The sequence below is a fragment of the Sceloporus undulatus genome, chromosome 1, assembly GCF_019175285.1.
Source record: "Sceloporus undulatus isolate JIND9_A2432 ecotype Alabama chromosome 1, SceUnd_v1.1, whole genome shotgun sequence".
Lineage (NCBI taxonomy): Eukaryota > Metazoa > Chordata > Lepidosauria > Squamata > Phrynosomatidae > Sceloporus > Sceloporus undulatus.
The window spans coordinates 281,307,924-281,335,584 of NC_056522.1; the positions used below are offsets into that span (position 1 = coordinate 281,307,924).

Below are 27,661 nucleotides of genomic sequence, written 5' to 3' on the forward strand. Positions count from 1 at the left end.
GTGAATAGGCTGGCCCAGCTCCATCAGGGCTAGCCTGAAGAAAGAGGCTCCTCCCTCCTTAAGTCATCCTTTGGCCTGTGAGGGAGTGAATAGGCTGGCCCAGCTCCATCAGGGCTAGCCTGAAGAAAGAGGCTCCTACCTCCTTAACAGTCATCCTTCGGCCTGTGAGGGAGTGAATAGGCTGGCCCAGCTCCATCAGGGCTAGCCTGAAGAAGAAGAGCCCTCACTCCGGTCCATCTGCCTTGGTCCAGGCCTCAGAGGGAGAGAAGAACTGCTGGACCTGATCCCCTCCCCTCCTCACCATTCCCTTCTCTTTTTGTGTTGTGTCTTTTAGATTGTAAGCCTGAGGGCAGGGAACCATCTATTATCCCCTGTTGTAAGCCACTCGGATTCCCAGTGATTGGGCGGCATATAAATAAATCCTATTATTATTACTATATTATTATTATTAATCCTATTATTATTAGGATCTTGTAATTAATGAACATGAGGCCAGCTATTCAATTTACAAAGCTAAATAAGTATGACTCAACTAAATAACACAGTCAAAAACAACTGATAAAGTTTCAATATTTTTAACAGGCATAAATTGATATTACAAAGACTGAGCATAACACCCAATCAATTAAAGTGTTGTTTATTGTGGGGTTTTCAGGCTATGTGGCCAGAAACTCTTCCAGAAAATAGCCACATAGCCCGAAAAACCCACAAAAAACTATGGATGCCGGCCATGAAAGCTTTCGACTTCACAATTAAAGTGTGTTTTACATATGTAGATAAGATTTTGGTATTATATAATATTTTATATTCTGGGCAAAATAACTTAAAACATAAATATGTAAATCAATTTCAACACCATACTTACTAAGGTCTCTACATTTGATAGTACTGTAATCAAAAGAAATACAGAGATAGTCGCAAGCCTCCCTTAATTCAGGTATAGATATTCCATCAGGACAGCGGATCACCCCAGTCTTGTAGTAATCCTTTAAAAGACAAAAGGACAAAATTTAATGTAACTAGGGCGTGGTACAGACCTCCCAAAAAAGGAGCCCTGCCGGTGCCCCCCCCCCCCCCCCCGCAGGGAAGCCGCAGCCACCAAACCATGCAGCTTCCTGCCGTCAGAAAAAGAACCCGCAAAAAGTGGGTTCTTTTTGAGCCGCCATTGTGATGCCTGAGTGCGCCAATGGTACACTCAGGACATCACAAGCACGACGCGATGTGCAGATGCTATGCATCTGTCACATAACAATGGTGGCGCCCATATACACGGGGGCACCACCACTGTTACGGCACCGTGCCGTACTAGCGCTAGGGACTGTGTGGTTGCCGCGCGGTCCCTTAACCCTAGTATGCTGCCAGCACGGTGCATTTGGAGCATCTGTATCATGCCTAAGACACTGGGAGGAAACATGCTTCATGAAAAGATCCCCATTTCTCCAAACCATAATTTTTTGCTTGTGGCCTTGGGGGGGGGGGGAGTAGGTTAGATTCACACCTTCAAAAAGTACTTTTTAAAATATCAGAAACCATGTAGGATGTGGCAGCCTATCTCCTGTCAGGTGTGAAATGAAAGGATCATATGACTGGAATTGTTCTGGCTGGTGAGTAACCTCTAAGTACAATTAGAAGTGTTAGGTTATGGCTTGTGCATCTTAGGAAATGTCTCTCTCCATCAAAGACAATTGGTCTAATCAAAACATATGTATTTCTCTCTCATCATCCCTTAACCACCCAACTACAAACTACAGTGGTGCCTCGGGTTACGAAAATAATTCGTTCCGCGGCTGCTTTCGTAACCCGAAAAGCCTTCGTAAGCCGAATTGCCATAGGCGCTAATGGGGAAAAGCCGCGATTCCGTGTAAAATAGCGCCGAAAAGCACCAAAAGTTTTTTCGTAACCCGAAAAAACATTCGTAACCCGGAACAATAATTCCCTATGAGATTTTTTTCGTATCCCGAAAATTTCGTAAGCTGGGTATTTCGTATCCCGAGGTACCACTGTACTCTGTTTTGGCATTACTCTGGTATTCTCTGGATGCTTACCAGAAATTCTTTAGTGAGAAGATCAGTAACACTGATTAGCCCTCCCTGAAAGAGCTTACCCACTGTTACTGACAATGTGTTGCCCCAAAGGCAGTGGTTCTATTCCAGAATGCAGCTCATGCTAGGCTAGCAAACTCTGACCAAAATAGCCAATGGTCCAAATGAAATGAAAGTGCACACTACACTCTCCAGAATTCTCTGAAATTCAAAGTCTTGTTGCAGTTAAGTGATACGGGGGGTGGGGGGTGGGACACACAACACACAGAAGGTTTGAAAACCACTAGCCAGGTCCTTACCATTGGAAAATGTGAACTGAAACAATAGAAAAATCACCATTTGAAATTCAAGTAGTTCTCTCCATACTTTGCTGAAATAAGTTAATTTCTATTGCTATACTTTACTACAAAAGTTTCATTACATACGATTTTATAAAGAAGCAAGATTTTATTCTATTGTTGAAGTGAATGAATAACATCTAAAAATAGATATGGTTTATATATCCCTTGATTTCAGTCTAAGCCTTTTGATTACACAGCTGGAAAGAGAACTGCATTGCAAAAGATTTTCATATTACACTTATTCTTTCAAACAATGTCTTTCTCTTTATGTAAGAATGAAGCAGAGGGATGCCAGGCACAATGAAATGCTGCCTTGCAGGAATTCTTAGTTTACTTCAGTTACAAACCTTCACACAGGAATATTCTAGGTGTTTTTGTTTCTTTCATTCCACATATAAAATATAAAATAATATATAAAATAAAATAAAATAAAATGATATCTCACCAGAATAGCACGAAATACAGTGGAGCCAATTCCTTCAGCCACTTCATACTCTCCCTTTTCATTGGGCCGTGTGAAATTATGCTCTCTTCCTGATCCAAACATCCTGTATAAAAAGATAATTTATATAAAATTAATTTCAGGTATGTAATTAATTAATGCTCAAATTAGTGACATTTCAGAAAGACTGAGAACAAAATCAGACCAGAGGATCCGATACCTTGAGATTTTAAGCACATGTACTATTTGAGTCTGATTACTTCAGATAAAATACAAGTGGACTATACAAGAGTGAACCAAATCCATATTAATTCAAAGCTCATCTTCACTACAGTGTGTTTTCTAATTGGTGCCAGGGATGAATACCAACTTTTAATGGGGACCAATTTACCTCTCTTCCTTGATGGGCTCAGTGCCAACATGACTAAACATTTCCACAGGGGAATATTTGGTCTTCCAGAAATCTGAATACAACTCCCCTCAATCTCACTCAATACAATCAATGGTAAAGGGCTGCTGAAGTTGCAACCCAAAATACCAGGAAGGCCAAAGACTTCTGACCTTTACCATACAAGAATATTATCATTAAAGGTTATATTAAACTTAAAACTAGAATACTGCAGCTCTGTGGGACAGATTATTACTGGCATTCTACTAGTTACATTCACAGATATAAGTTAACCTTATGACTTTTGTCTATTTTTTACTTGTGCAAATACTGGTATTCCTTTCCTCTTTCTGCAATGGCCAAAGCCCCCCTGGACCCTCTCACACCATTTAGGCTCTGGTGGAAAGCCAGTGACAGAGGAATCACAGAAGCAACTGGCTATGTCCCTGCAACCACACATGAAATGATTAAATCGGCTGCTAAAACCTCTGGAGGATCCTGGCAAATGATGCAATCAGTTTGCACCTGGGCACAGGGACAAAGCCAGATGATTCTGTAATCTCTCTTCCTCAAACAGAAAATGAGCATGGGGGTTTCGGTACTTTTATTGTAGACTGAGCGTGGTAACTGGCTCAGCATAGCCTAGTTCCACATGCAGAATTACTACACTACACTGAGCCATGCTGGAGTGTGACCAATGTATGTTCATAGTACCACATCTGGTATCCGACTACAAAACAACATAATCACAGGTAACTTCACATGAGCAAAAGCATTAATCGGGTGGTATTTTAAGTACTGCTAAGAAACAGTCATATAAGTTACATCTCTTTAAACCAGTGACTCCCAAACTCTGGTCCTTCAGGTGTTCTGGACTTCAGCTTCCAGAAGCCTCAGCCATTTTGGTCAACAGTCTGTGATTCAGGGAGCTGGAGTCCAAAACACGTGGAGAACCAGAGTCTTGGAATCACTGCTCTAAACAATCTAAGGCAACGACAGTCATCCCAACAGCTAAGCTGCATTTTATGAGAGAAACACAACACAGACTAATGTACTCAGAATAGTCCATTAAACTGGAGAACTGAAGGGGGGGAAATGAAACAAAACAAATATTTGCTGTTAGCGATTCAGAGAACCATCCATGTATGTAATAAAATGCAGTACCAACCTGCCCAACATTGTATTTGGCTGTGCAGTAAAAACAGAAGGATCTACAACAAATCGAGTGTTGTCCACTATAAGTGTTACTCTCTCAGAGGTTCGTATGTTCCGAGCTCCCTCTTTTGCATTTTCATACACAAAAACCATTTCTCCAGTATTCTTGCAACTCCCATCTGAACTTGACTGGCTGCTGTTTCTACTGCTGTTCCCAAGACTACTATTAGAACCATTTGGAGATGTTTTCTGAGGCCGAGGGCTGCTTGGCCGAGATGAGCTATGATCCTTCTCACGCTCTGAAATGAAAACCAATAAAAGCCAATAAAAATGGCAACCTTGTCATTTTGTTATGGTGACTCAGTGTGTGACTTTTAAGGTTGTGAGAAAAAGGCTAAGAGAGGAAGAAGGAACAAAATCTTTCAGCCATCTCTGCCCAGCTGTATATTAGCTTCTGCCACTGCATGGATAGGAATATCTTTGTATGACTGGCAACAGAGAGGGACCTTGTCATTTTGTTATGGTGACTCCGTGTATGACCTTACAGCAAGAACTCAGTGTGACCTTAAAGGTTGTCAGGAAAAGGCTAAGAGAGGAAGAAGCAAAATCTCTTGGTCTCACCACTGCTGAAGGCACATTTAGTGGGGACATGAGAGAGTGACTTCTTGGTGGCTCCTCCTAAGCTCTGGAAGGCCTTAGTTAAGGGCAGGCTGGGCTGACTCCCTATTGGTTGTTCTTCAACTAGCATGCAAAGATTACACAAAAAGGCCTTTGGCATTTAAGATGGATTTTCACTGAAGGGGTTTTTAACACTAGACAGTTAATATTACTACATATTTTGTTAAATTTGTTTTTATTTATATTCTTAGCTGCCTTCAGCACCATTTTTGATGGCAAGACAGGATGCAAACTTGGTGAACAAATTAAATAAATACTAGAGCAGAACCTGAACACAGATAGTAGAACCAAGGACATTTTTACATATGAGGCTTACACAGCCTTTCAGCTCTTGCACTATTTATGCCTAACATTTGATCTATCTTTCAAGCAGAAGATGGATACTTGTAATGCCATGAAGCCTTCCACCAATATAAATTTTACATTTGTATCACAACTATGAACATTTCTATACCTGGCAGAATCACTGGTAATTCGGGCCTCAAATGTCCCTCAAATGTGGAGGAAGTGCGCGTGTATGCGCTTCCTCAATCGTCACGGAATTGTCGCTCCTTCTAGCATCTCTGAATCATTCCAGGGGAGCAGATTTTGTATGAACAGAAACTTTGCATTCAGAGGAAGTCCGCTCCCCTGGAACGATTCAGGGCTGCTAGAGAGAGCAACGATTCCATGAGGATTGGGGAAGTGTGCCAGGCTTTCATACACGTGTGCGTCCTCCACATTTGAGAGACGTTTGAGGCACGAGTTATCAGTGATTCTGCCAGGTATGGAAATCTTCGCTGTATGAAAGTCTCTCTAGATTTAACATCAGGCCATTTTTTTAAAAGTTATATCTTTAGGACACTTGAGGGGCTGTACATACAGCCACCCTTTTCTAGATGGATCGGGGCCACAGTAACTTTGTGCCACAGCCCCAATCCAGCCTTTCGAGGGTGCAAAAAGGAGCCGCAAAAAGCAGTTCCTTTTTGCACCCTCGAAAGGGCGCCATAGCCATGCTGCCACAGGTATATGATACTCCTTTGGCCACTGCGACATATGGACACAGCGCCAGAGGCACGCCATGATGCCAGACGCCATGTGGAGTGGTGTGCAATGTCAGGGCTCCCTGAGGGGCAGAATCGAACATGCGTTGTGAGGACACTATGCCGCGACTCTGCCCCCATGCCGGCCTTAATGGCCGATGTGTACAGGGCCTAAGTACTTAAGATAAAACAGCATTTACATTGCTAATAAGAACACAATATCACGGGGCAGAGGGGAATAGGAACATTATTACATACCTCCTTGATGTTGTCTTGTTGGGGAAGTAACATTTCTGATACATGGTGTGAGCTGAGATTCTAACCTTTCATGTGAAGAATCACGTGATCTATCACTTGATCTGCGTCTGTCACGTGACCTTTCATGCCCACCACTAGCACCATGGAGACTCATTTTGCTGCAATCCCCTTTAGCAAGACGAGATGAAGTACTACAAAGAGAAACACATGTTTATGTTTAGGTAAACTATGGTTAACTTAAGAAGTAGCCAAATATACCATATTCAGGCACAAATTATCAATGTCTTAATTTTCAGTTTGGGTAGCTGACCATTGGTGGCATCCTGTTACTGCCCTATGCAGGCATACCGTATATACTCATCTTTAAATTGAAAAATTTATGTCCCAAAATTGACCCCAAAATCCCAGGTCAATTTATTTACGGGTCAGTATGGTAATGTGATAGCAGCTCTTTTAGATTTCACCATGCAGTCAAGACAGCAGTTTCTTTCTCTCATGAGCAGAAAGAGTTCTGAGTTATTAATTGCTGTTTCTGTAAGTCCCTCTCCTGCCTGCACACCACTGTCTCGGAAGTGAAAGCTGAAACACTGAAGCAGAAAATCTCGTGGGTGGATTGATTGTTGCTTTTTTAAGAGTCCCTCTTGCCACATGCACACATATACACACTGAAGGAGCCTCCAAGTTTTACCCTCAACTTATCCATGGGTCATGCCAAAATCCCTAATTCTGGTCCCAAAACTTCCCTCAACTTATACATGAAGTCAACTTATAGTAGAATATCTATGGTAAGCCAACCTCAAGTCTGTGCCTGCCTGTTTTTGGCTGGTATTCCCTTCATCCCATTACAGAAACTCAAGCCTGTCCTCAGACCTAATGTGAAACTTTTGACGAGCCCTGCCCCGTAAGCATTCCATGTCTAATGTAAATCAGAAGGGATTGTAGAAGTACCTTGGTATGTCCCACAGCCAGACACAAAATTATTACATCAGCTACCTGTCTCTCTGGAGGACTTCAAGAAGATGATGCAATTTCTTTACATCTGTCTACATACAGGAACATAGTCTGAAAGCTCTGTGTGCCTCCCCTCCACCAAACATAGAATGGATGTAGTGTGCCTTCAGTAGCTCTATGGTAGGTCTGAAAGGGTGGTATGTGGCTCAGCAGACAACACTTCCACATGCAAAACTAGTATGTTACACTGATCCATGAGGAATTGCAGTATTATATATTAATCTCAGTAGCATTCTAATATCAACGTCTGAAGAGTTCAGAAAGAAGATCATAACTTGCAGGGAAACATAAACCAGAATGCTACTGATGTACTAAGCTGGTGGGTTCACTTTTTCTGAGGTTATGCAAGGGTGGTGAGGGAAAGCAGACAAAATCTGTTGGATCCAATGAATGAATCTTCAATGAATCTCTTCCTTCATAGTTTTCCTCCCACTGCCAGTGCCTATGCTGGAATAGTCACACTGATGTAGTTCATCAACTAGATTCCTACCTTTATGTCTATATTAACAGGATCATTATGCTGCTGCTCTCTTTAATAAAACTTAAAACATCCTGCTTTTAAGACTATCCTGTAGTATGTTCAAACCTTACTGTGCTACACTGAATAAAAGAATCAGTATGTATAATGAACTGAGAAACAAGAAATCCTTTGAATACATATATTCAAAGAATACATATTTTGGTTCTGAAACAAGTCAAATTTAGTTCTTAAATACTGGAGAAGAAATTTGAGATTATGTTTTTTAAATCAGCCCAACAATTAACTTATTCTAGATAATTTCACAAAATAAATGCAATCCTGCCTTATTTGAAAAGATAAACATTAATTTAATTTCTCAAATTAAGTGAAATTAAGATTACAAAGGTTCATAAAGTAAGAAACCTCTTTACAGTGAAAACATTAATTATCTATGCTATTAGGTCATATTTGGCCTATCAATCTAAAACGTATCATCATTTGAAAAAATAACAGCTAACAGCTGACACTAACACAATATGAGAGGTATTGTAAAAATACCACACTGCCTTGTAAACTCCACAGTTTCTTCCATATAAGTGCAGAGAGAAATCTTCATGGCTCCCAGAAGACATCCTTGTGCCACAGCCTCTTGATCCATGCTCACATGGGGCAATTGTGACATCAGCAACAGACCAAACAATGTATTAATCTCTTCCACCTTATCTGAATACTTGGGGAGCCCTGAGCTATTTCCCCAAGCTTTAAATTCAAGTGCCATTAACACTGAATGTTCACATTTCTAACACCATCCTTTAGAAAAAGTAGTGACTTGTCTTCATTGAAAATTCCTGCAGATTCAATACCACACAAATTTCCTTGTTGGAAACATCAAAGGTAATAAGAAAGATGTTTCTCTTCCCCATATATATATATATATTGGATCTGACAGAGCTTTATGAGCTTTTGAAACTAGATCACTTCAGCAACTGAGAAAATTAGAATGCAAAGGGATCTTGTAGCACCTTTTAGATGGAGAGGAAGAAGCTAGTAGGACAAGATTTTATAGGCATATGTCCACTTTATCAAATGTAATGATAAAATTAGAGTTCTATGCCCTGATTATTTACTCTTTTATTCATCTGTGCTAAAAATGTAACAGGTAATGATCATAAATAATTTTTTCAGATAATTAGGGCAGTACCAACCATGTTATGTAAAAAACTGAAAAGCAACATCAAAAGCTGGGCTGGAAAATAAACTATGTATATTTTCACAGCAAAACTAATAATTGTGTTGAAACCTATGTATGCTTTATTAAACTATTGTTTTTGGAGAGTTAAGAAGCCTCAGAATAGCATGGAGGTTCCTCCCAGGGTTCTTGGAAGTAAACAATGGTGAAGGTTTTCACCATACCTTCTCCTAGTATAAACAGCTCTTTTCCAAAACTGAGGGGCACTCAGAATCCAAACTTACATGAACTTTTACTTTGCTATGATCGACTCAAACACACATTCTCTGTTACCAAAATATGTTTAACTACAGTGAGAGTGGTTGCATTTATACTGATGAATAACTTATTCAGATAAAAATCTTAATGATAGATTAAAATACAACTGAATATGAGGACAGATACCTGACTTTTGTAGATGACTTTTCTAGTGTGAAAAAGATGACAACAGGACAAAAACTTCAAGAAAGAAATTAAGTAACAGTTAAACAATCCCCATTCCTTGTGAAACTTCCAATTCTGCTGGGGTTGCATCTACTTTTTCACGTATTTTCAACACAACAATATCTTTAGCAAATATTTTTCAATATTTATATTTTGAAAGAAAAAGTGAGGGGGGAATAAACCTTGTAAATATTTGTTTGTTTGTTTGTTCACTGGGCCCCTCCCCCAGCCTTTCTCCTGGGATGGGATTCAAGGCAGGAAAAAAGAAAGGTATAAAGGAAGTACACCAATCAGGAAACTCTAAAGCATCACACTCAAATGACTTGTTTACAGGAGTGTACAATCATTTGTGCTTCAAGGACCACATCTGGGTATTTGCCAGATGCTGTGCATGCATGGAAACACATGTCAATGCACGCATACAGACACTTATTCATGTTCAGAATGCAGCTGGAAAAATATCCTGAAAGAAAAAAGATTACGTGGTAGATTGTAGGAACTGTCATCTCTCCTCATCCCCCAGCATTTTCAGAAACCAAAAAAGAACACCCCCACCCCAAAAACCCAGCAGAAAGTCAGGAGAGTGGGTGGGAGCCCAATGATGGGGTCCTAAAGAGACTGGTTGAGAGTTGCAAATTGTACAGTTCTTACTTAGGGCCTGCTATAGTGAAGCATTAATGCTTCTCTAGCAGATAGCATATCTTACTATTTTCTTTTTCTATCATCATCGAAGTGTGTGTGTGTGTGTGTGTGTGTGTGTGTGTATTCATGAAGACTTTAAAAATATTTTACATTTCATTAAGAGTTTTTCTCAGAAAAAGGTTGCCATCAATACAGATCTAGCCATCATATCTGATATGCAACCCTCTGGGTTTAATATAGTAAGCTCTTTGGGTGCTCCTCACAATGTTTGGGTTGATTTTTTAAGCCACACTACTACAGTCTTTCATTTTCAGGAGTGTGGTGTAGACATATGAAGGCACAGAAGAAACCTGAGGAAATGACAGAAGTAACCTTTCTCCGATTTTCCTCCAAGGATCTATGTACAATTATTCCAGGGGAGAAATATGGAAATACAGAAAAAAAATACTGTATTTTCCCTTTCCGAATAAGTGAAATGCTTTTTTAAGCCAGATGTTTTACTTATTCAAAATGCTAACAACAATACAGTATGATGATTCAATTTAAGATAGTCTATAGAACCAGAGAGTAATTATTTTGCATGCACACAACATTCAAATCAAAGCTGTATTTCTGCAGCTAGAGGGGGCTGCCATCTTAATAGGAAAAGTATACGGGGGCTGGAGAAAATGTTAGTATTTCCAAGTTCAGTATTTTCAGTTTTAAGTTACCATAATTTTTATATCTGAATACACTGCTGGGGCAAGTGCTTAAGATCATGCTTTTTGAGATCCCTCCCATCCAAATAATACACACTATTTTAGTTACTACAAGATTTGTTCATTTGGTTTTCATTTTTTCCCACCTTCTTGGGTGGGAAAAACTGAGATACATGTTTAGGAAACAGAGTAAGCAGTATCTGTAGATTTCTCTTTTCTAGAGGACTTTTTCACAATTTTGTTTGTATAAAACTTTTAAATTTGATAAACTAAATGCTAACTAAATTATGGACAAAGCATTTTATGTTGCTAAAGCGAAAAATAAAATTTAGTTAGGTTAGTACTGCATATAGTTCAATTTCCACAAAATTTCTGCTTCTCCCTATAAATAGGGGAAAACAGAGCTTTCCCCATACATTACTATTATTATTGCTGCTGCTGCTACTACAACTACTATTACCACAGTGGGCCTGTGGTATCCACTGGACAAAGCATTTTGTTTTTTTCCTCAAGATCTCCTTTGGATACCAAAATCTGTGAATACTGAACGCCCATTATATACAATGATGTGGTAAAATGGTATCCTTTATATAAAGGCAAACTCAAGCACCGCTTTTTGGATATTTTTTGCGGGGGGGGGGGGGGGGGGTTCAAGCCGTTGATGGCTGAATTTGTGGATGCTAAATCTGTGTATATGGAGCATCAACTGTATTAATATTTTATTTATTTATATCCCGATTCTCTAAAAAACTGGGACTCCAAGAGGCTTGCAATTTAAAAGAACAATAAAATTTGCTTCAACATTCCCAGAAATTTTACATCTCTTGTGAGATGTGGTTAAAATCTGCCTGGACTGCAGAGGAGCCACATATACAAATGACTTTCCAATGTGGACTGCTGCATAATTAAAGCAAGCCTAAGATAAAAACAACAGTGTTTGCACTGGCCAGGATTTTGTCTTCCTACAACATGAAGGAGCTATATCAGCAAGTCTAAGCAAGCTCTTCCACATACTGACCAATAATATTTAGATAACAAATACATTTCTTACAAGAAAATTAAAAGCCAAAAAGGTGTACTACTTCAAATGTTCTGGAGAGATAGAGAGTCAAGCTATGCACAAAAGATGACCCCAAAAGTGGAGGAAGGAGGAGAAAATCATTAGGCATTGGTTACCTTGGCCTGGGATAAAAATTTCTTCACATTTCAGAGCTCAAGCATGAGAAATGCTTACTGTATATACTCACATATAAGTCGAGAAATTTTAGTCTAGTAATTGACCCAAAAAACTTGAGTCGACTTATCACAGGTCAAGGTAAGTGTGCTTTAACTCTTACTTTAAAAAAGGAACCACCACTGGTGAAAACCAAGAGCGTAATATGTCCTGAAAGCACTGACACCTCCCTTCTCTCATCTATCCAGCTTTTAGGGTTAACACAAACAGTTATGCCTCCTGGAAATTTGTAAGTTCTTTGGCACTGTTTTCCTTTGCTTCATCCTTCAGATCTTTTGTTACAGGTTTAACCCTAATTTATCCACGAGTCATATCAAAATCCATAATTTTGGTCCCAAAACCTGCCCTCGACTTTTACATTAGGTTGACTTATATATACGGTATGTTTCTTTCTTCCTGAGAATAGGTTTGTGGCACCCTGAACGTTCCCTAACAGTGGCAGTTCCTGATGGCAAGAAGGAAATGGACTTGCAATAGTAAGATCTTAGATGGCAGGACGTTTTTCTCTCACCAGCAGATCACAAATTATACGTATTATAGGGTCTCTTTGTGTATTATGAGATTGAAAAGAGACAAAAACTCACATTTTCTACAGTGTTTTTACCAATGTCATTTCAGGAATATTTTAAAGAGTAAATACCATATTTGCATCAGGAAGAAACACAGTGGAATCTTGATCCTCATGTGTCTACCTCCCATGACTCTGACTTCATGCAGCTTCTTTTCAACATGAAACAACATCTACCACCATGGCCCAATCAACATGGTGTAGAAACTAAGGACCCATCCTTTTTTGCAAAATATAAAAAGCTACCCTCAGACTGATTGATGTGACTGAAAGTACTCATGCAAAACTAGCCCTGGATAAATGCATCCAACAGTCTAATGAAAAGGCAGTTAGGAAAAAGATAGCAAACCATCCTGTGCATTCTGAAAAACCTCTCAAAATTGTGCAGGATGTGGGAGATATGTAACCTAAACAACTCAGTCTGGCTGGGGGGAAAACTGGCTCTCCATGATGTTGTTATTTATTATTATGGCCCATCCCTCCATGGCCACTAAGCTGCTTTTCTGAAAGTCATTTTCCAAATCTATAAGCTGCTTAACAATGAGTGTTAGTGAATGAAAAATATCTCCCAACTGTAGAGTGGGGAATAGAGATATCAGGAAACATGACATACACTTCAGCCATAGAAAATCTAATTCCTTGAAACAGTACAGTCAAAATATTTCACATACTTCTAGACTTAGGCTCAACATCCATTTCATGTTTATTTATTAAGAATAGAGAGGAGCACACACACCCCAGCCACCTGCATTCTCCTACAATCCATTAATTGAGGGTTGAGGGACTCTCTGCAACTGATATTGAGTGTCATAACGTTGCAGGGTGGAAGAGAACAGAAAAGTTCTGTTGAATATCTATCTGCTCTATGATGTTTCATGTAACCTTCAGCTTTGTTCATTCCAAATACTGTAGATCAGTTCTACACTACATCAACCCTACCCAACCCACAGAATAAAATACAATCTTCTACAATGTTTTTTAAAAAGCAAAGTAAGCTCATAGTATTAAAACTATCCACCGAAAACTTGCCTTATGACTCAGATAACACACTTTCTACTCAGGCAGCCCCATACTTTAGAACAGATATCCTCAGGGTACAAAGAGCTTCTTCAGAACAAAAATTATGGCAAGAATTAAGGATTTATCTACTGGGATTGATTTGCTTACGGAATGACTTCTGTCAGAATCATGGTCTCTTCCTATCCCCTTGAAATTCACTCCACTAGCTCTGTTCTGGCATGTATCTCCTCATTCTTGGGGATGGGGGAATGCTCTAAAGCAGACTGAGAAATGTAGAAGTTTATTGGAAGAAGAAGAAAATTTCCACTATGTGAATAGACTGTGACTTGCACAATGTTAATATGAACTTAAAGTCGCCTAATTTAGTACCTCCCTCCCCCCACCTTATTTTTTTTAAAGTAAAAGGAAGGAAGAACCTTGTTTCAGTTTTGGTGTTTTTTGAGAAGCATCTAAGGTCTAAATTAAGTCCTTTTATTCTGGAAACTTTTTTCATTTCTTCTACAAAGAATGGTGCCTATGTGCAGAAGGGAACATCTCAGAAAACATTTGAGAAACTGATACAAAATTATTAAACAGTCAAACATCAATGAATAGAAATGCAACGGTTCTTTGAAATTATGAATCATTTCCCTCTCCCCTCCTGGGCTTTGATTCCACCCCATGTGGAAAAGGTCCTGGTCAGGTGGTACTGAGCGTACTTTCTATAACGTGGGAGCAGGAGACACTCAGCTATGCTCCCTGCATCACTTGCCTGATGCAGAAATCAGTGATTTGGAAGAGATTCCTGTTCATGTGGAGTTTTCCACATAAGCAACAGCCCTGGAAGTCAGGTGAGGCTAGACAATTCCCTACACCCATGTTCAAGAAAGCAGAATATGGAACACTTAAGAAAGGCTGGTTATCTTCACCCCAGATTCTTTTTCCTTGTCAAAGGCTAATCTGATCTTAACTTGCCTCTTTCCCACTGTTAGTTTCATTTCCAAGACACAATACTATTCCTGCTCTATAACTTATTATATAAATCTTGCTATTGTCTCTTCTTCTTGTTTCCAACTTACAGCAACCCTATCAAAATGTTTTCTTGGCAAGATTTGTTCAGAGGGGTTTCCTTTGCCCTACTCTGAGGCTGAGAAGTGTGATTTGTCCAAGGTAACTCAGTAGGTTTTCATGGCTGAGCAGGGATTTGAACCCTCATCTTCAGAGTCCTAGTTCAACACCCAAACTACTAAACTGTTGAATCCTCTCTACCGAGTCCCTCTTAGAGCCAATTAAAAACACAACTGTGACAGCAGCACGTAAGGCTGCACAGAATATCATTTAGACTGGCAAGTTGTCTTCAGCTGGGCAGAACGGAATGAAATGATTACTGGTAACTTCAGTCCTGACTGCTCTAAGCAATTATTTTCATTGCGAAGAGAGGAAATTAAAAAGTATCCACATAGAATAATGTTGACAGGGACAAAAAAATAGAAGAACTCTAGGAATGGGCAAAGTGCTATCTTTAGGCAAGTGCTTGCCATCTAGGTTCAAGAGAGCACATGGAGTGACCCATTAAGCAATTCCTGTGTGCCAAAGAAGGGTTAGGCTAGACTTTGGGGGAAAGCCAATATTGTGCTTTACACAAATAACCTGCCCCCTCCATCTTCCAATGTGGGTTGGAAGACACTAATGAATAATAACTATTATTATTATTTCTTTCCCATCTTTCATCAAGGTGGGGTACAGCATGTTAAAATACAAAGCACAATTAAAAACATGTAACCTAACCCCACAGTTAAACCACAACACTATAAAATCATTAAAATACCTCATATAAAGTTCATATAAAGGTTAAAAATAGTGATTTAAAATTAACTGGGTAGGCCTGCCAGAAGAGATCTCACTTTAATGCTGTTTTAAAAGCAGTCAGCATTTTAACCTGTCGTATCTCCTCTGGCAGGTCATTCCACAGTCACAGCGCATGAAAAAGCCATCTGGGAAACAGTTGCCAGTCTAGTCCTGGCCAGTTAGCACAAACATTTCCCAGAGAACCTGAGTATACAGGGCAGATTATATGAGAAAAAGTGGCCCTAAGATGTGGGCAGAGAGGCTACAATTGGTGGGGACAACTCTTAGCCAGATGCCCCTGCCCAATCTTTGCCAATTGCCTTACTGTAGTGTAATTTCTTGAGAGTTCAGTAACCAGTAAGATAGACTGGGATGAGGATGCAATGTGGGGGGGGGGGGAGAGCATCAATGAAGTGCATGGCCACCTTCACTGTTCATGTCTCTCATGTTGAACACAAGTTCAACTCCAGAGTGCTAATGATCAAGAAGAAGTACACTAGATTATACGCACTAATTTAGTTCCCTGCACAATGGATAACCACTTACTTTGTACACAGTAGCATAGGATGGGAATTTTTCCACTGTTATCCCCCCCCCTTGTGAAACATCTTTCATTATTAGAAATGCACATTTTATGCATGATACATGAATATAAACCAAACAGAGAAACAGGAATGGATACAATAACAGTAAAATCTAAATTCAAAGCCGCGAATCATATTATTCTGGTGACTATCCCTAGGAAGCACATATAGAGGTATACTTCAGGTAATGTAGTAGATATGTTTCTGGGCATGACATCTTTAACAGAAAATTTAAAAGCAGAAGTAGCCTAGAAACCTGGTTTCCATACCATTTTTTAAAAAAAGCAGTTCAACACATATCAGCAAACTGTTTATTCAAAACAACATGCACTTGTGAAATTAAACAACTTAAGCCTTGCATAATTAAACAAAAACATTTGTAAGTTTCTATAGACCACCAGATAGCTTCTTCCACAATGCATCCAGAGAGAATTATTTTTTTTTTATTCATGAGCCTCCATTTTTCTTATGATCTCCATTTTGGTGGCCAAATGTATAGATCAATTTTATTTAGCATGCTGGGGGGCAGCCAACAAGGCAAGCTTATCTGCTTTCCTTCTTTTCTTTCTGTTTTGCTGTTCACACATGCTCAGTAAGGGAGTCTTACTGCTGCTTGCCTTGCTTGTTGCAGGCACACTCAGCAATGGCAGGATGACCTAGAGTAGTACCCCATTCTTTCCAAGCTCAAGATTTATTACATTGTTTACTGCTGACACACTGCTGCAACCCTACACCTATCACCATGTTCCCAATACTGCTAAAAACCTTCCAACTAGACAGAGGATAACAAGGAAAAGGGAGCTGGCCAGTCTTTGTACAAAGAAGCTTGTCAGAGGTTTGATTATTAAGGTACACCTGTAGTTTTGTGCACAAATATTCAGGTATGCTGAAAGCATTATGACAAGCATTATTATCCCCCCACATACACACAAATTAAAAGAGGGAGTTGTAACGGAGAGCACTCCCAGCTGTCCAATCAGAAGGCAACTGAGGACCAGCCAATCGCCTGTGGGCTGGAACGTTTGAAAATTCCAAAGTGACAGTTGGAGAGTCAGTTGGGATTCAGGCAGTAGAAGGTTCAGTTGGGGTTGGAATGTTGAGGAGTTAGGACCTGGAATCCAGAGAAGAAGGGTTTTCAGGGATTAGAGAAAGATGGTTAGGGGTAGAGTCTGAATGAAAAAAAGGCTCCCTGCCATTATACTGCCAGGGCTCTAGAAAAGAGAGTGCCTGGAGTAGAATGTCCTGCGGGATAGTGTTAGTTAGGAGGAAAGACTAGTCCCGAGAAGGGCTATAGTCTTAAAGTCTCTGAGGGGACAGTGTGTTAAACAAATAAATTTGATCTTTTAGACCAAGGGAAGGACTACAGATTAGGAAAAGGGTCACAGCTGATATAAGAGTTTCTGGCACTATACAGACAGCCAAAATAAAGCTGCTTCGAGTCACTTTGGAGGTATGGTGTTTCAATGATGCATGCATCCTAAGAGTCTGGAAGCTGCACCAAAGCTGCACTCCAGTCCTTAGGACTGGAACATGGCTTTGGTGCGGCTTCTGGACTCTTAGGATGCATGTATCATTTAAACAGCATACCTCCAAAGTGACCCGAAGCAGCTTTATTTTGGCTGTCTGTAACAGGCCTCTATAAACCTCTGCAACTAATTTATTAAGAGACAAGTTCACAACAGCTTATTATTGACAATCTTTTATTCTGTTCTGTTTCTAAAATAAACTTATTTTATTGATTTACAATCAATCTGCTTGGCCTAAGTGATGAGTTTTTGAACACGCTACCAACTATATATTTGAGGCTAGAGATTTGTAATTTTGTTACCTCATCATATAGAAGGAAGATTGTTACAGGAGTGTGCTATTAAATTGCTTTGTGTTCAGGCATTTTATAGGAATAAAATACATTTATAAGTAAAACCTTCCTTGAAGGTAACAGTTAAACCAGATATTTTGATTTTCACCCCTTATCAAATATTCAACTACTTCTGGCCAATGGAGAAGACTTCTGAAATATTTATACTGACATAAACCTAACATGGAATGTGCTCACAATATAGCCATCTGATAAAGCATGGCATATCTCAATTGCTTTTAGACAGCAGTAGGTTTCTCACTTCCTGTCTTTGAATACACAGCTTCAGTAAATACACAGCTTTGTTGATGCTGTGTTCCTTCAAGTCATTTCTGACTTATGGCGACCCTCAAGTGAATTTACCATGTTTTTTTTTTGTGCAAGATTTGTTAAAAGAGTGTTTGCCTTTGCTGTGTGTTCCTCTGAGGCTGAGAGATTATGACTTTCCCAGTCATCCAGTGGGTTTACATGACTTATTCAAACATTGGTCTTCCAGAATCTTAATCAGTGTTGCCAACTTCCGGGGAATTCCCTGAAATCCAGGGAATTTAATTAATTTCTTTCTGGGGATTTTGACTGAATAATAATAATAAATATTGGAAAATTCCGGGGATTTTGGAAAAACATTCCAGGGAATATCTTCAAGGCTTGCTAGCAACACTGATCTTAATCCAATACTCAAACCACTGCACCATGGTGCCTATTATATTCAACTAGAGCAATTCTTTGTAATGCTCCACTATAATGCTTATAATATCTGTGCATCTCTCTCAATGGGATATAGGTCCTCAAGTTCTGTAAACTTGGAAACTAATTAGATAATGCAACTCTGTCACTATATACAGCCTTTGTAAGAATGCCTCTGTGCTGCAGCTATTTTGCAACATAGATTGGTGGCAATGCAAGTACTGTATCTTGATAGATAAAGAAAACTTTAAGATGCCTCTAAGCAGAGGTCCATATGTAAATGAACATGAGTTTTAAATTATTCAAAATTTCTAAGGAAAAAAACCTCAAATGATTTTGTATGTAAAATAAACCTTTAATTCTGCAGTATTTCAAAGTACTCTTCATGATGCTCATCATGGGGGAAGGGGGTTTACATATCATGTGTGATATAAAATATTCATGTCAATTAAAAGTGCAATAAGCTTACAAATTTTAAAACCCACACTAAAAACAATCACATAAAATAAGATTAAGAGCAATTATCTGTTAATATTATAGATTTATGAGTTATGGTCCTTTTTATATTATCAGACAATGTAGTGGCTGACAACTCACATTTTAATTGACTTTAATAAACAATTCCTGGAGTTTTCATAGATTTTTTTTTAATTACCTGATAAATGACTTGATAAGTGACTTTCAAATTATACATATACATCTAAGAACTCTAAATCTTTCAAATAATAAAAAGGAATACTCCTTTCTGGAGTCAACCAAACTTTAAAGAGTCTCTTCTGAGAAAAAAATAAGCAAATTCATCAACATTCAATTCCTGTTAAATTAAGATACAGAAATGCAACTTAACAATATATTTCAATTACAGCCTTTTCTTTAGGCATACAATTTTCCCAGAAACAGAACCACACAAGCCTGCTCTTTGTCACTCATATCAGACATTTAAACAGATCAGGCTACACAAAGAACAGTTCATCTCCTTTGCGTAGTCCAGCCCTCACTCATTGCTGCTCAGATTATTGGATTATCAATGGTTACGCACCTGCTTTCTGTGTAGAACAGGGAGGAAACACAAAAACATGGGGAGAATATTGAGACCAACGTACAAAGGCAGTCTGCTCTTTTCCAGGCGGCAGGTTTGGAAGTCAGCTCAGCATCTTCTGGCATTACTTGCTAAGTTCAGCATATTTGCTATTTCTATCCTCCTCTCAATACTCCACTGCACCATTAGCCTGCCTCACTTCCTAACATCCTTTTTTCCTCTCTCCCTCAATGGCAACAATCCTGTTACAGCTATTCAGTCCATTAAGTGCTCAGAGACGCAAGCCCCCTAGATATTAATTCAATTCATTTTCTCGCAGCCACTGACTCAGCCGCGCACAGTGCAGTACTGACGTCTGACCTCGCAGCCTCCTGTAAGCTGAATTCATGCTTACCATTTCCTCATCCCTAAGCAGCCATTGGCTATCATATTTGACAGACAGTGCAATGAACACATAAGACAAGAGCTGTTGGGTATATTGCCAAATACCATCTGTGAAGCTATTTCTAGTCCTGCCAGCTTGTCATGTTTCAATAAACTAACCAAACATCAGAAAAGGTTTTTCCATCACATGTTTTTCATGTTGATTTCATAGACATTCAAACCAGCATAGTCATCAATTGACTTCATTCAGGACCTCATGGTTCTCCTGAATAGGAATTCAGATTTAAAGATTTTAAGTCCATTATCATCCATTTAAAATACATAAGGAAATATTAGAACTTAGATTTTAAAGTGGTATGTTTAAAACAAGCCAAAACTGTAACTGTTCTGGGCATTACATTTCTTTCACAATTTAAAAATGTTCCTGAGCTATATGCCACTGCAGATCAGGATGTAGGTCACTAATTTAAGGGAACAAGTCATGAAACAACAGAGCAAACACACACACAATTATTTCTAGTCCACCAAGTCGGCTGCAATCCAAGAAAACATATGCACCACACACAAAAATGACATTTCTCTCTAAGGTGATAGATCCCATATGTTTCATTATATGCTATCTAGTCTTTGACCTGCATATATAATACAATATGAAGAACTACAACTATAGGAAACAAACCTAGTGGGGAAGCGGTTTTAAATAAAGGGTTTCAATTTCTTCAGCATAGCTGCATTCTCTAGACCCTACTCATCTTCTTCCACATTACACTCCTTCTTACCCCCAAAACTCTGCAAAATACACATTTGGAATAACAATTTTAAATATTTGAAGATAAAGAGAAGTATCCAACTAGCTTTTCCCTCCAAAGACTTAACCTTTGGGAGTGGGAGAGGAATGGAAATGACCATTGCACAAGTGCTTGTGCAATGCTAAATATCACCACAAACATTTTGCATATTTTTTAAAAAACAACACATTAGCCGCACTCCTTGTTCTTGTTTTGAAATATACATATGATACTCCAAAACCTAAGGTTCATCAGTAGAACCATATATTAGGGGTGTAGCTGCACAGCAGAATTAAAGCAGTCTGCCATATTCTAAAGCTCTCTGATAGACAAGGCTGAATAATACCAAACTACAAATTCCAGGATCCTGTGGGATGTTAAAGTGGTGCCAAACTGCTTTAATTCTGCAGTGTGGCTACACCCTTAAGGCCGTACTAGTGTAATGCAGCTTCACTTACATTTTAAAACTTATTAACAAGGGTCTACTGTACAAGATAATTGTTTACAATTCAGACTTTGGAATGCAATACATCTTTTCATAGATAGTTATGAGCCTGTACAGACAGGCCAAAATAAAGCTGCTGTGGGTCACTTTGGAGGTATGCTGTTTAAATGATGCCAGAAACTGTGCCAAAGTCACGCTCCAGTTCCTTTTTTTGCACCCTTCAATATGATCTAGTGTCAACAATGGTAGTGACATTACTGTGGTTAGAGAGCAGGAGCCTAGAATCAGCCACTCCATTTCATCAACAGTTACCAGTGCGAATGTTTGTTGCCAGAGTTAGCATTAATCGTGTTCCAGTACAACACACATAGATGCTATTCTTGCTTAGCTTTTGTGCCAGAATTTGAAACTGGTTTCTATGGTGGTTCAGGTTAGCACATGGTTACGACCGGTGGTTATTGCAGGTAGATGGATTATAATTAATATCAAGCAGTGAAGAAAGAGCAGAATCCATGTGGATGAAAGAAGAAGGAACTTTTACTGGAATACACATTCTAGCTTACAAAAATTAACAAATCCTTATATAGAAAAATATGTTCCTCAAGTACTCAAATTAGCATGCAATAACCTAAATACTTTGGCAGCTTTTTTTAAAAAATAAAGAAGGACCTATACTTGTTGTCTCTGACAAAGATTTAATCAAAACATGTTGGGAAACTTATTCCATTTTTCTTTCTTGTTATCTGACTGAAATTTGCTTCCTGTCTTATCTTTCTAGATTTTTTTCTCCTTTTGTACAGCAAATACCCACGGAGATATGTGACAGGATATAAAAACACTTGGAAAAATCAAACACCACCCTTTTCTACAAATCCAAAGGCATGCATACAGTAATTTTCACATCAAAGTGCACCAAAACAGTAATTCAGAGGGAAACCCTGAATGTATAAAAATCTAACTTGTGCTACTTTTGCACTTAACAGTATATTACAATTTAGCAAATCTGTATGACCAAAATATAATGCCTGTCAACTGAATGTGTTTTCTCAAAGTCTCCAGAAACATATATTTGTATTATTATGCTCAGAGGTTTTTATCTAAGAGCTACTCCTAACTCAGTAAGTGTTCTAGATAGAAATGAAGAAGTTAGATCCAAGCTGTTTACAACCTTTAATTAACAACATTACTTACTGCTAAAATACCACAGTTACATTACATAAGATAAGCAGGACACTATGAATTTTGTTCTGACTTAACACTAAACTCATACTATCAGTAACAGTCTATACTTCTTTTCCCATCTCTGCAATGAATACTGTAACAGTAAGCTAAGAATAGGGGATCATTTTGAAGTACAGTGAACACCTGAAATACCTGATTCAACAGGCATTATATGTAAAGATTCTAGATCGGGGTAGGCAACCTGCGGCCCGCGGGCCGGATGCGGCCCGGCAAGGCCTTGGGACCGGCCCCAGCCCGGTCCTGCCGCCGATTGCCACCGGAGCCTTTGGCCTCTCGCATGAGGGCGTGGGGCCTTTGGTCTATCAGGAGGTGGGCAAGGGGGGGCAAGCGGCAGGCAAGGAGGACAAGCGGGGGTAAGGGGGGGAATTTTTTTATAGAGCCTGTGAAACATGCATTTATATTAACATTTTTTTTAAAATCAGCAAATTTTTAGCGTGTCCTCCATTTTTATAAAAGTGTCCTCCATTTGAAAATTCTGTCCTACATTTGTCCCGGTTTATTTATTTAATTAATTCCCCCCCATCAACCTCTACAGCCCCCCCCATTGTCTGAGGGACAGCAACCCGGCCCCCGGCTCAAAAGGTTGCCTACCCCTGTTCTAGATGTTCAGTACCACATACTCTTCTGCTTTTCTACTTTTCAACTGCCTTCACTTTTATGCACAGTTTGATAGAGAATCACACTTTGGCAATATACAATTCTGTGGATAAACAAATTTGTTAGCTAAACAGGACAAAAGTTACTCTTATCCATACAGACAAATGGCTAAAGTTGGCAAACTTTAACAGCCCTAGTGAATATATCAAAAACAAAGCATTCAGTCGGAATGTTTCTGTGCTATTATTTTCACAGAGCACCAACCATTTTCAGGATACAGCCACAGTAAGTTGCTTCCAAAATTCATTTGGATGACATTTTGAGATGCTTTATAGCATATACACCACCTACCTTGAATGCTTACAAAGTTTACGGGGTCTACTATGCAATTTTCGATCACAATTCTCTGGATCACTGGAGTTACTGTCATATGGATGAGGCCGTCCTGCCATTCCACTTCAAAGTTTCCTCACACTACTGCTCTGAAAAGCATACAGCCAGCACTCATAACCTACATTAAGAGAGTAGTGTTGACCTTTTAAAATACCATGTAGAATTAAACAAAAGCAACATCAGATGAACTCTTTACTGATTTCTTCCCCACAAACACAGCCCAAACTGTTGTTCCAGCTGCGTAACATGCTCCCCCCCCCGCAATACCCAGACTTTGCGATATAAAGACATTTTCATTATGGGAAGTCACTTTTAATTATATTACTTCATTACTGACAACACAGAACACTGAGAGAAGTCTCTCTAGCAATTTTTTATTAGTGCACTGTGTAACTCTTAATTGCACACACACTAACAGTATAAGAAAAAAATCTAGATTACCACACGATTTACATCAAGAGTGGGAATTATCCAAGATTTCAAAGGTTGACAGATTTCAAGTCCCAGAAGCCCCAGACATCATAGTCAATAATGAAGAATGCTGCAACTTGTTGTGTGCCTTCTAGTCATTTCTAACTTATGGCAACTCTAAGGGGAAGCTATCATCTAGTTTTCTTGGCAAGGTTTGTTCAGAGAAGGTTTGCCCCTGCCATCATCTAAGGCTGAGTGTGTGACTTGCCTGAGGCAAACCAGCAGGTTTCTATGGTCAAGCAACTTACAGTTCAAAAACATCTGGAGAGCCATATGATTCCAGCCTCTGATTTACAGAACTCTGTAGTTGTACAGTGGTGCCTCGGGTTACGAAAGTAATTCGTTCCGCGGCCGCTTTCGTAACCCGAAAAGCCTTCGTAAGCCGAATTGCCATAGGCGCTAATGGGGAAAAGCCGCGTTTCGTGCGAAAAAGCCGAAAAAAGCACCAAAAATTTTATTCGTAACCCGAAAAAACATTCGTAACCCGGAACAATGATTTCCAATGGGATTTTTTCGTATCCCGAAAATTTCGTAACCTGGGTATTTCGTACCACTGTATTAGGTAGTAAAATATCACTTCTCTGTGACACCTACCTCACAACACAAACTGCTCTGAATTATGTCCTCAATGTCAATAAGTCCTCTAATGTGTGAAGGAATAAATACAGTGCGCTCGCGTTATACGTGGACACGCTATACGCAGCTTTCAGCATATGCTGAAAGGCACGTGGAAGTGCGCAGGGCAACGTGTCCCATTTGGATGAATGGGATGTGTGCCCATGGCGCGTGTGAATGGGACCTGAGCATGCATGGGATTTGGCTTACGCGGGGAGTCCAGAACGGATCCCCATATAAGCCAAGGGAGCACTGTAAGTAATTATGGGTGTATACCACAAATCCAAATCATACACCTAACTTCCAACAAAGTCCAAAATTTGGATGAGAAGTTATGCTTAATCTACCACTCTGCAATTGCCCCACGATGTGCAAGCTACCAAAATAAAACCTCTTGGAAATATAGACTGATTGATGCATCCAAACTTCAAAACTTTGGAGAATAGGTACTAAAGTCAGAGAATGACTTCTAACTGAAAGGTTATTGTTACAAATTAATTTGAAAATAAAATTCTAAGACCAGCTGTACTCAGGTCAAAGTAACTAAGAATACTCTGTAACAACTGAATCCTAGATATATTTTTTTGCAAAATTGTTAGAAACAATAATAATACACACTTATGTAGGAAGATAACATTGAAACTAACAGCACATTTTGTTAGCATCTGAATAAATGTCTGGCCTTTAAAGACAGTATCCAAGAACAATATAATAGTTTACATGGAGACATCCTTGTTAGTTTGTTTCAGCTGCATCTTTGAGTCTAAATTATGTGCTTCGGCATAAGCAAATGATGATGTAGAGTCCACAAATTTTGTGCTGAAATCTAGCAATTAGTTTCAAAGGTGTTGACAGGGCTATGTGATGGTGCAGAAGGGGGGGGGGTGGAAGGCAATGTTTACCAATTCCACCCTCTATGCCAAGCAAAGCACCACCTCCCACCATTCTTCAGAGCAGTTTCAGGGAGCACAGGGGCCTGTAAAAGTAGCCTTGGGGGTGGATGCTGTCTCTCCTGCTCCAGTACTGTACACACTTCAACTGATCAGAAACTTCACAGGGATTCTCGCTGGCCATGCAAATGGGTGAGATTACTACTTGAAAGAACCACCTCAGGCAGAGCAGAATGTCTTAAAATCATGGTCATTTCAATCACAATTTAAATTAGCACAAAAATAGGTCAACTTAAATTTCTCAACATTTTACATTTTCATATATTTCTAAACAATGATGCATGCCTGACTATCAATCCATATTTATTTACAGGTTATTTACTCTTCTGACTACCCCTTACAAGGAAGCCTTGCATATTTGTCACATTATATACATTTTCCATCCCTTACGGGGGAGGTGTCTTTAAATAACGTCCAGCAGGGTGTTTAAGATCAGCAGCCATGATAGCAATATAGCAGCCCGCACAATGGAAAAATCTGGCATCTTTTCCAGTTGCTCCTTTCTATTTCATGCTGCACTAACCCATCCACAAAAACCTAAAGTGCAAACAAAATTAAATTAAAAGACTGAAGTAAGGTCTGGGTTATGAGGTGAACTAGTTTATTTGCATGAAATGAAATGCCTGTTTATATGTAATTCTTATCTGAGAAAATATCAAATTGATTCTTCCTTTATACAGAAAAGCCTCTTTCAAATCAAAACATAATGTAGAAGACTTTGGTACAATTTAGAGCTTAACTCTAGAACTAATATGCTTACTACTAACAGATTTACTATTAAATGTTTACAAGCAACTTACTGTTTTAAAAAATTAAAAATAGTTTTTAAAATTGATAAATACATGTTTATTTATTGTGCACTTGTGTTTGAATCCCAGGTTCTCTAACTCCTGGCCACTAATTAAGAAATATACAATAATTCTTGTGTGCAAATCACTTCTCTCCGACAGCTTACTATTCCACATGCAGAAGCTAATGCTTACGTACAGAAGTGGTTCGTTTAAATTTCTTTATTAACAAGTCTGGATCTTAAACCATGATTTGATTCTGGCTCGACTCAATAAGATTACATTAGGTGAGGAGAGATCTTCTGTTCCACTGCCTTTCCTTTACTAATCCCTCCCCTGTCCCATCACCCATTTAAGAGGGACAGGGCTTCAAATAGATGGAGGGCAACCATATGTTCATAGGCAGGACTGGTTACTTTAGACAGGCCCATTAGAGATGTAGGCCAGAGGTTCTCCTCTCCTTGTACTGTTGATATGGGGCAGCAATCAGAATACAAGTCTCTACCTCCATATTCAGATGGTACTACTTTTTCTGATTGGCACATATACATGGAACTGAAATATTTTTGCCTTCAGAGCAGGATGGTGAACATCTATTAAGATAAGATGTCCAAATCTGCGGTAGTTTATCCCAGATTTCTATCTAACCACTGCTGCACAATAGCAATAAGATGACCTGCACTAAATTATACATTGTGCCCTTCCCTTATGCGAGGGATCCATTCTTGACACCACCACCCCTGCATAAAAGAAATATCACATATGGTAGAGCCCCACTGAAAACAATGGGGCTCGTACCCACGGCGTGGCGCCCTTGCCTCTTTCAGCATATGCTGAAAGCTGCATATGACGCAGGCACAGTATACTACTGATAATCAAAAAAAGCTGAGGGACCATGTAATCCATAATGGATTCGGCATGAAAGAACTGTGGCTCCACTTTTGGTACTTAAAAAAACCCTTCCTGGTCTTTTCTATGGAGATTATCGCATTGACAAATGCAGCCACGATAGACTCGAGACTGTAAAGATGAAACTGGGTTTTAATGGAGACACTGGCAGCTGGGCAAGTGCAACCCATCTGCATCCCAGACCTCAGCCATGCTTATCCCGCACCTTTTCAAAAACTGGAGTGTTCCATTTTTGAAAAGTCTCAGGTAAGCGCGGCTGAGGTCTCAGATGAAGATGGGTTGTGCTCACCTAGCCACTGGCATGTGTGATAAAACCTGGGTTCATCTTTACAATCCTGAGTCTATTGCGGCAGCATTTGTCAATGCGATAATCTCTTATATGTGTTACTCCTTGCACCAGACTCCAGTTGATGAATTTTTAGGTTCTAGTAAAACACACACACACAGAGGGGG

At 39.3% G+C, this 27,661-nt stretch overlaps 1 protein-coding gene across 6 annotated transcripts in view; it reads right to left on the reverse strand.

The window, feature by feature from the left end:
- BTBD10 (BTB domain containing 10) overlaps positions 1 to 27,661 on the reverse strand; it is a 43,796-nt gene that overhangs the window by 3,785 nt on the left and 12,350 nt on the right. The window contains exons 2-6 of one of the 6 annotated variants that reach the window (XM_042447107.1): positions 23,434 to 23,593; positions 6,327 to 6,517; positions 4,382 to 4,667; positions 2,829 to 2,931; positions 866 to 986 (exon numbers count right to left, since the gene is read on the reverse strand). In XM_042447107.1, coding sequence (XP_042303041.1) covers positions 866 to 986; positions 2,829 to 2,931; positions 4,382 to 4,667; positions 6,327 to 6,517; positions 23,434 to 23,534 — 802 coding nt within the window. In that variant the 5' untranslated portion in view covers positions 23,535 to 23,593. Of the gene's footprint in view, positions 1 to 865; positions 987 to 2,828; positions 2,932 to 4,381; positions 4,668 to 6,326; positions 6,518 to 19,626; positions 19,932 to 23,433; positions 23,594 to 27,661 lie in introns of those variants that run through there. The other 5 variants (XM_042447110.1, XM_042447106.1, XM_042447112.1 and 2 more) reach the window with 5 other exon arrangements.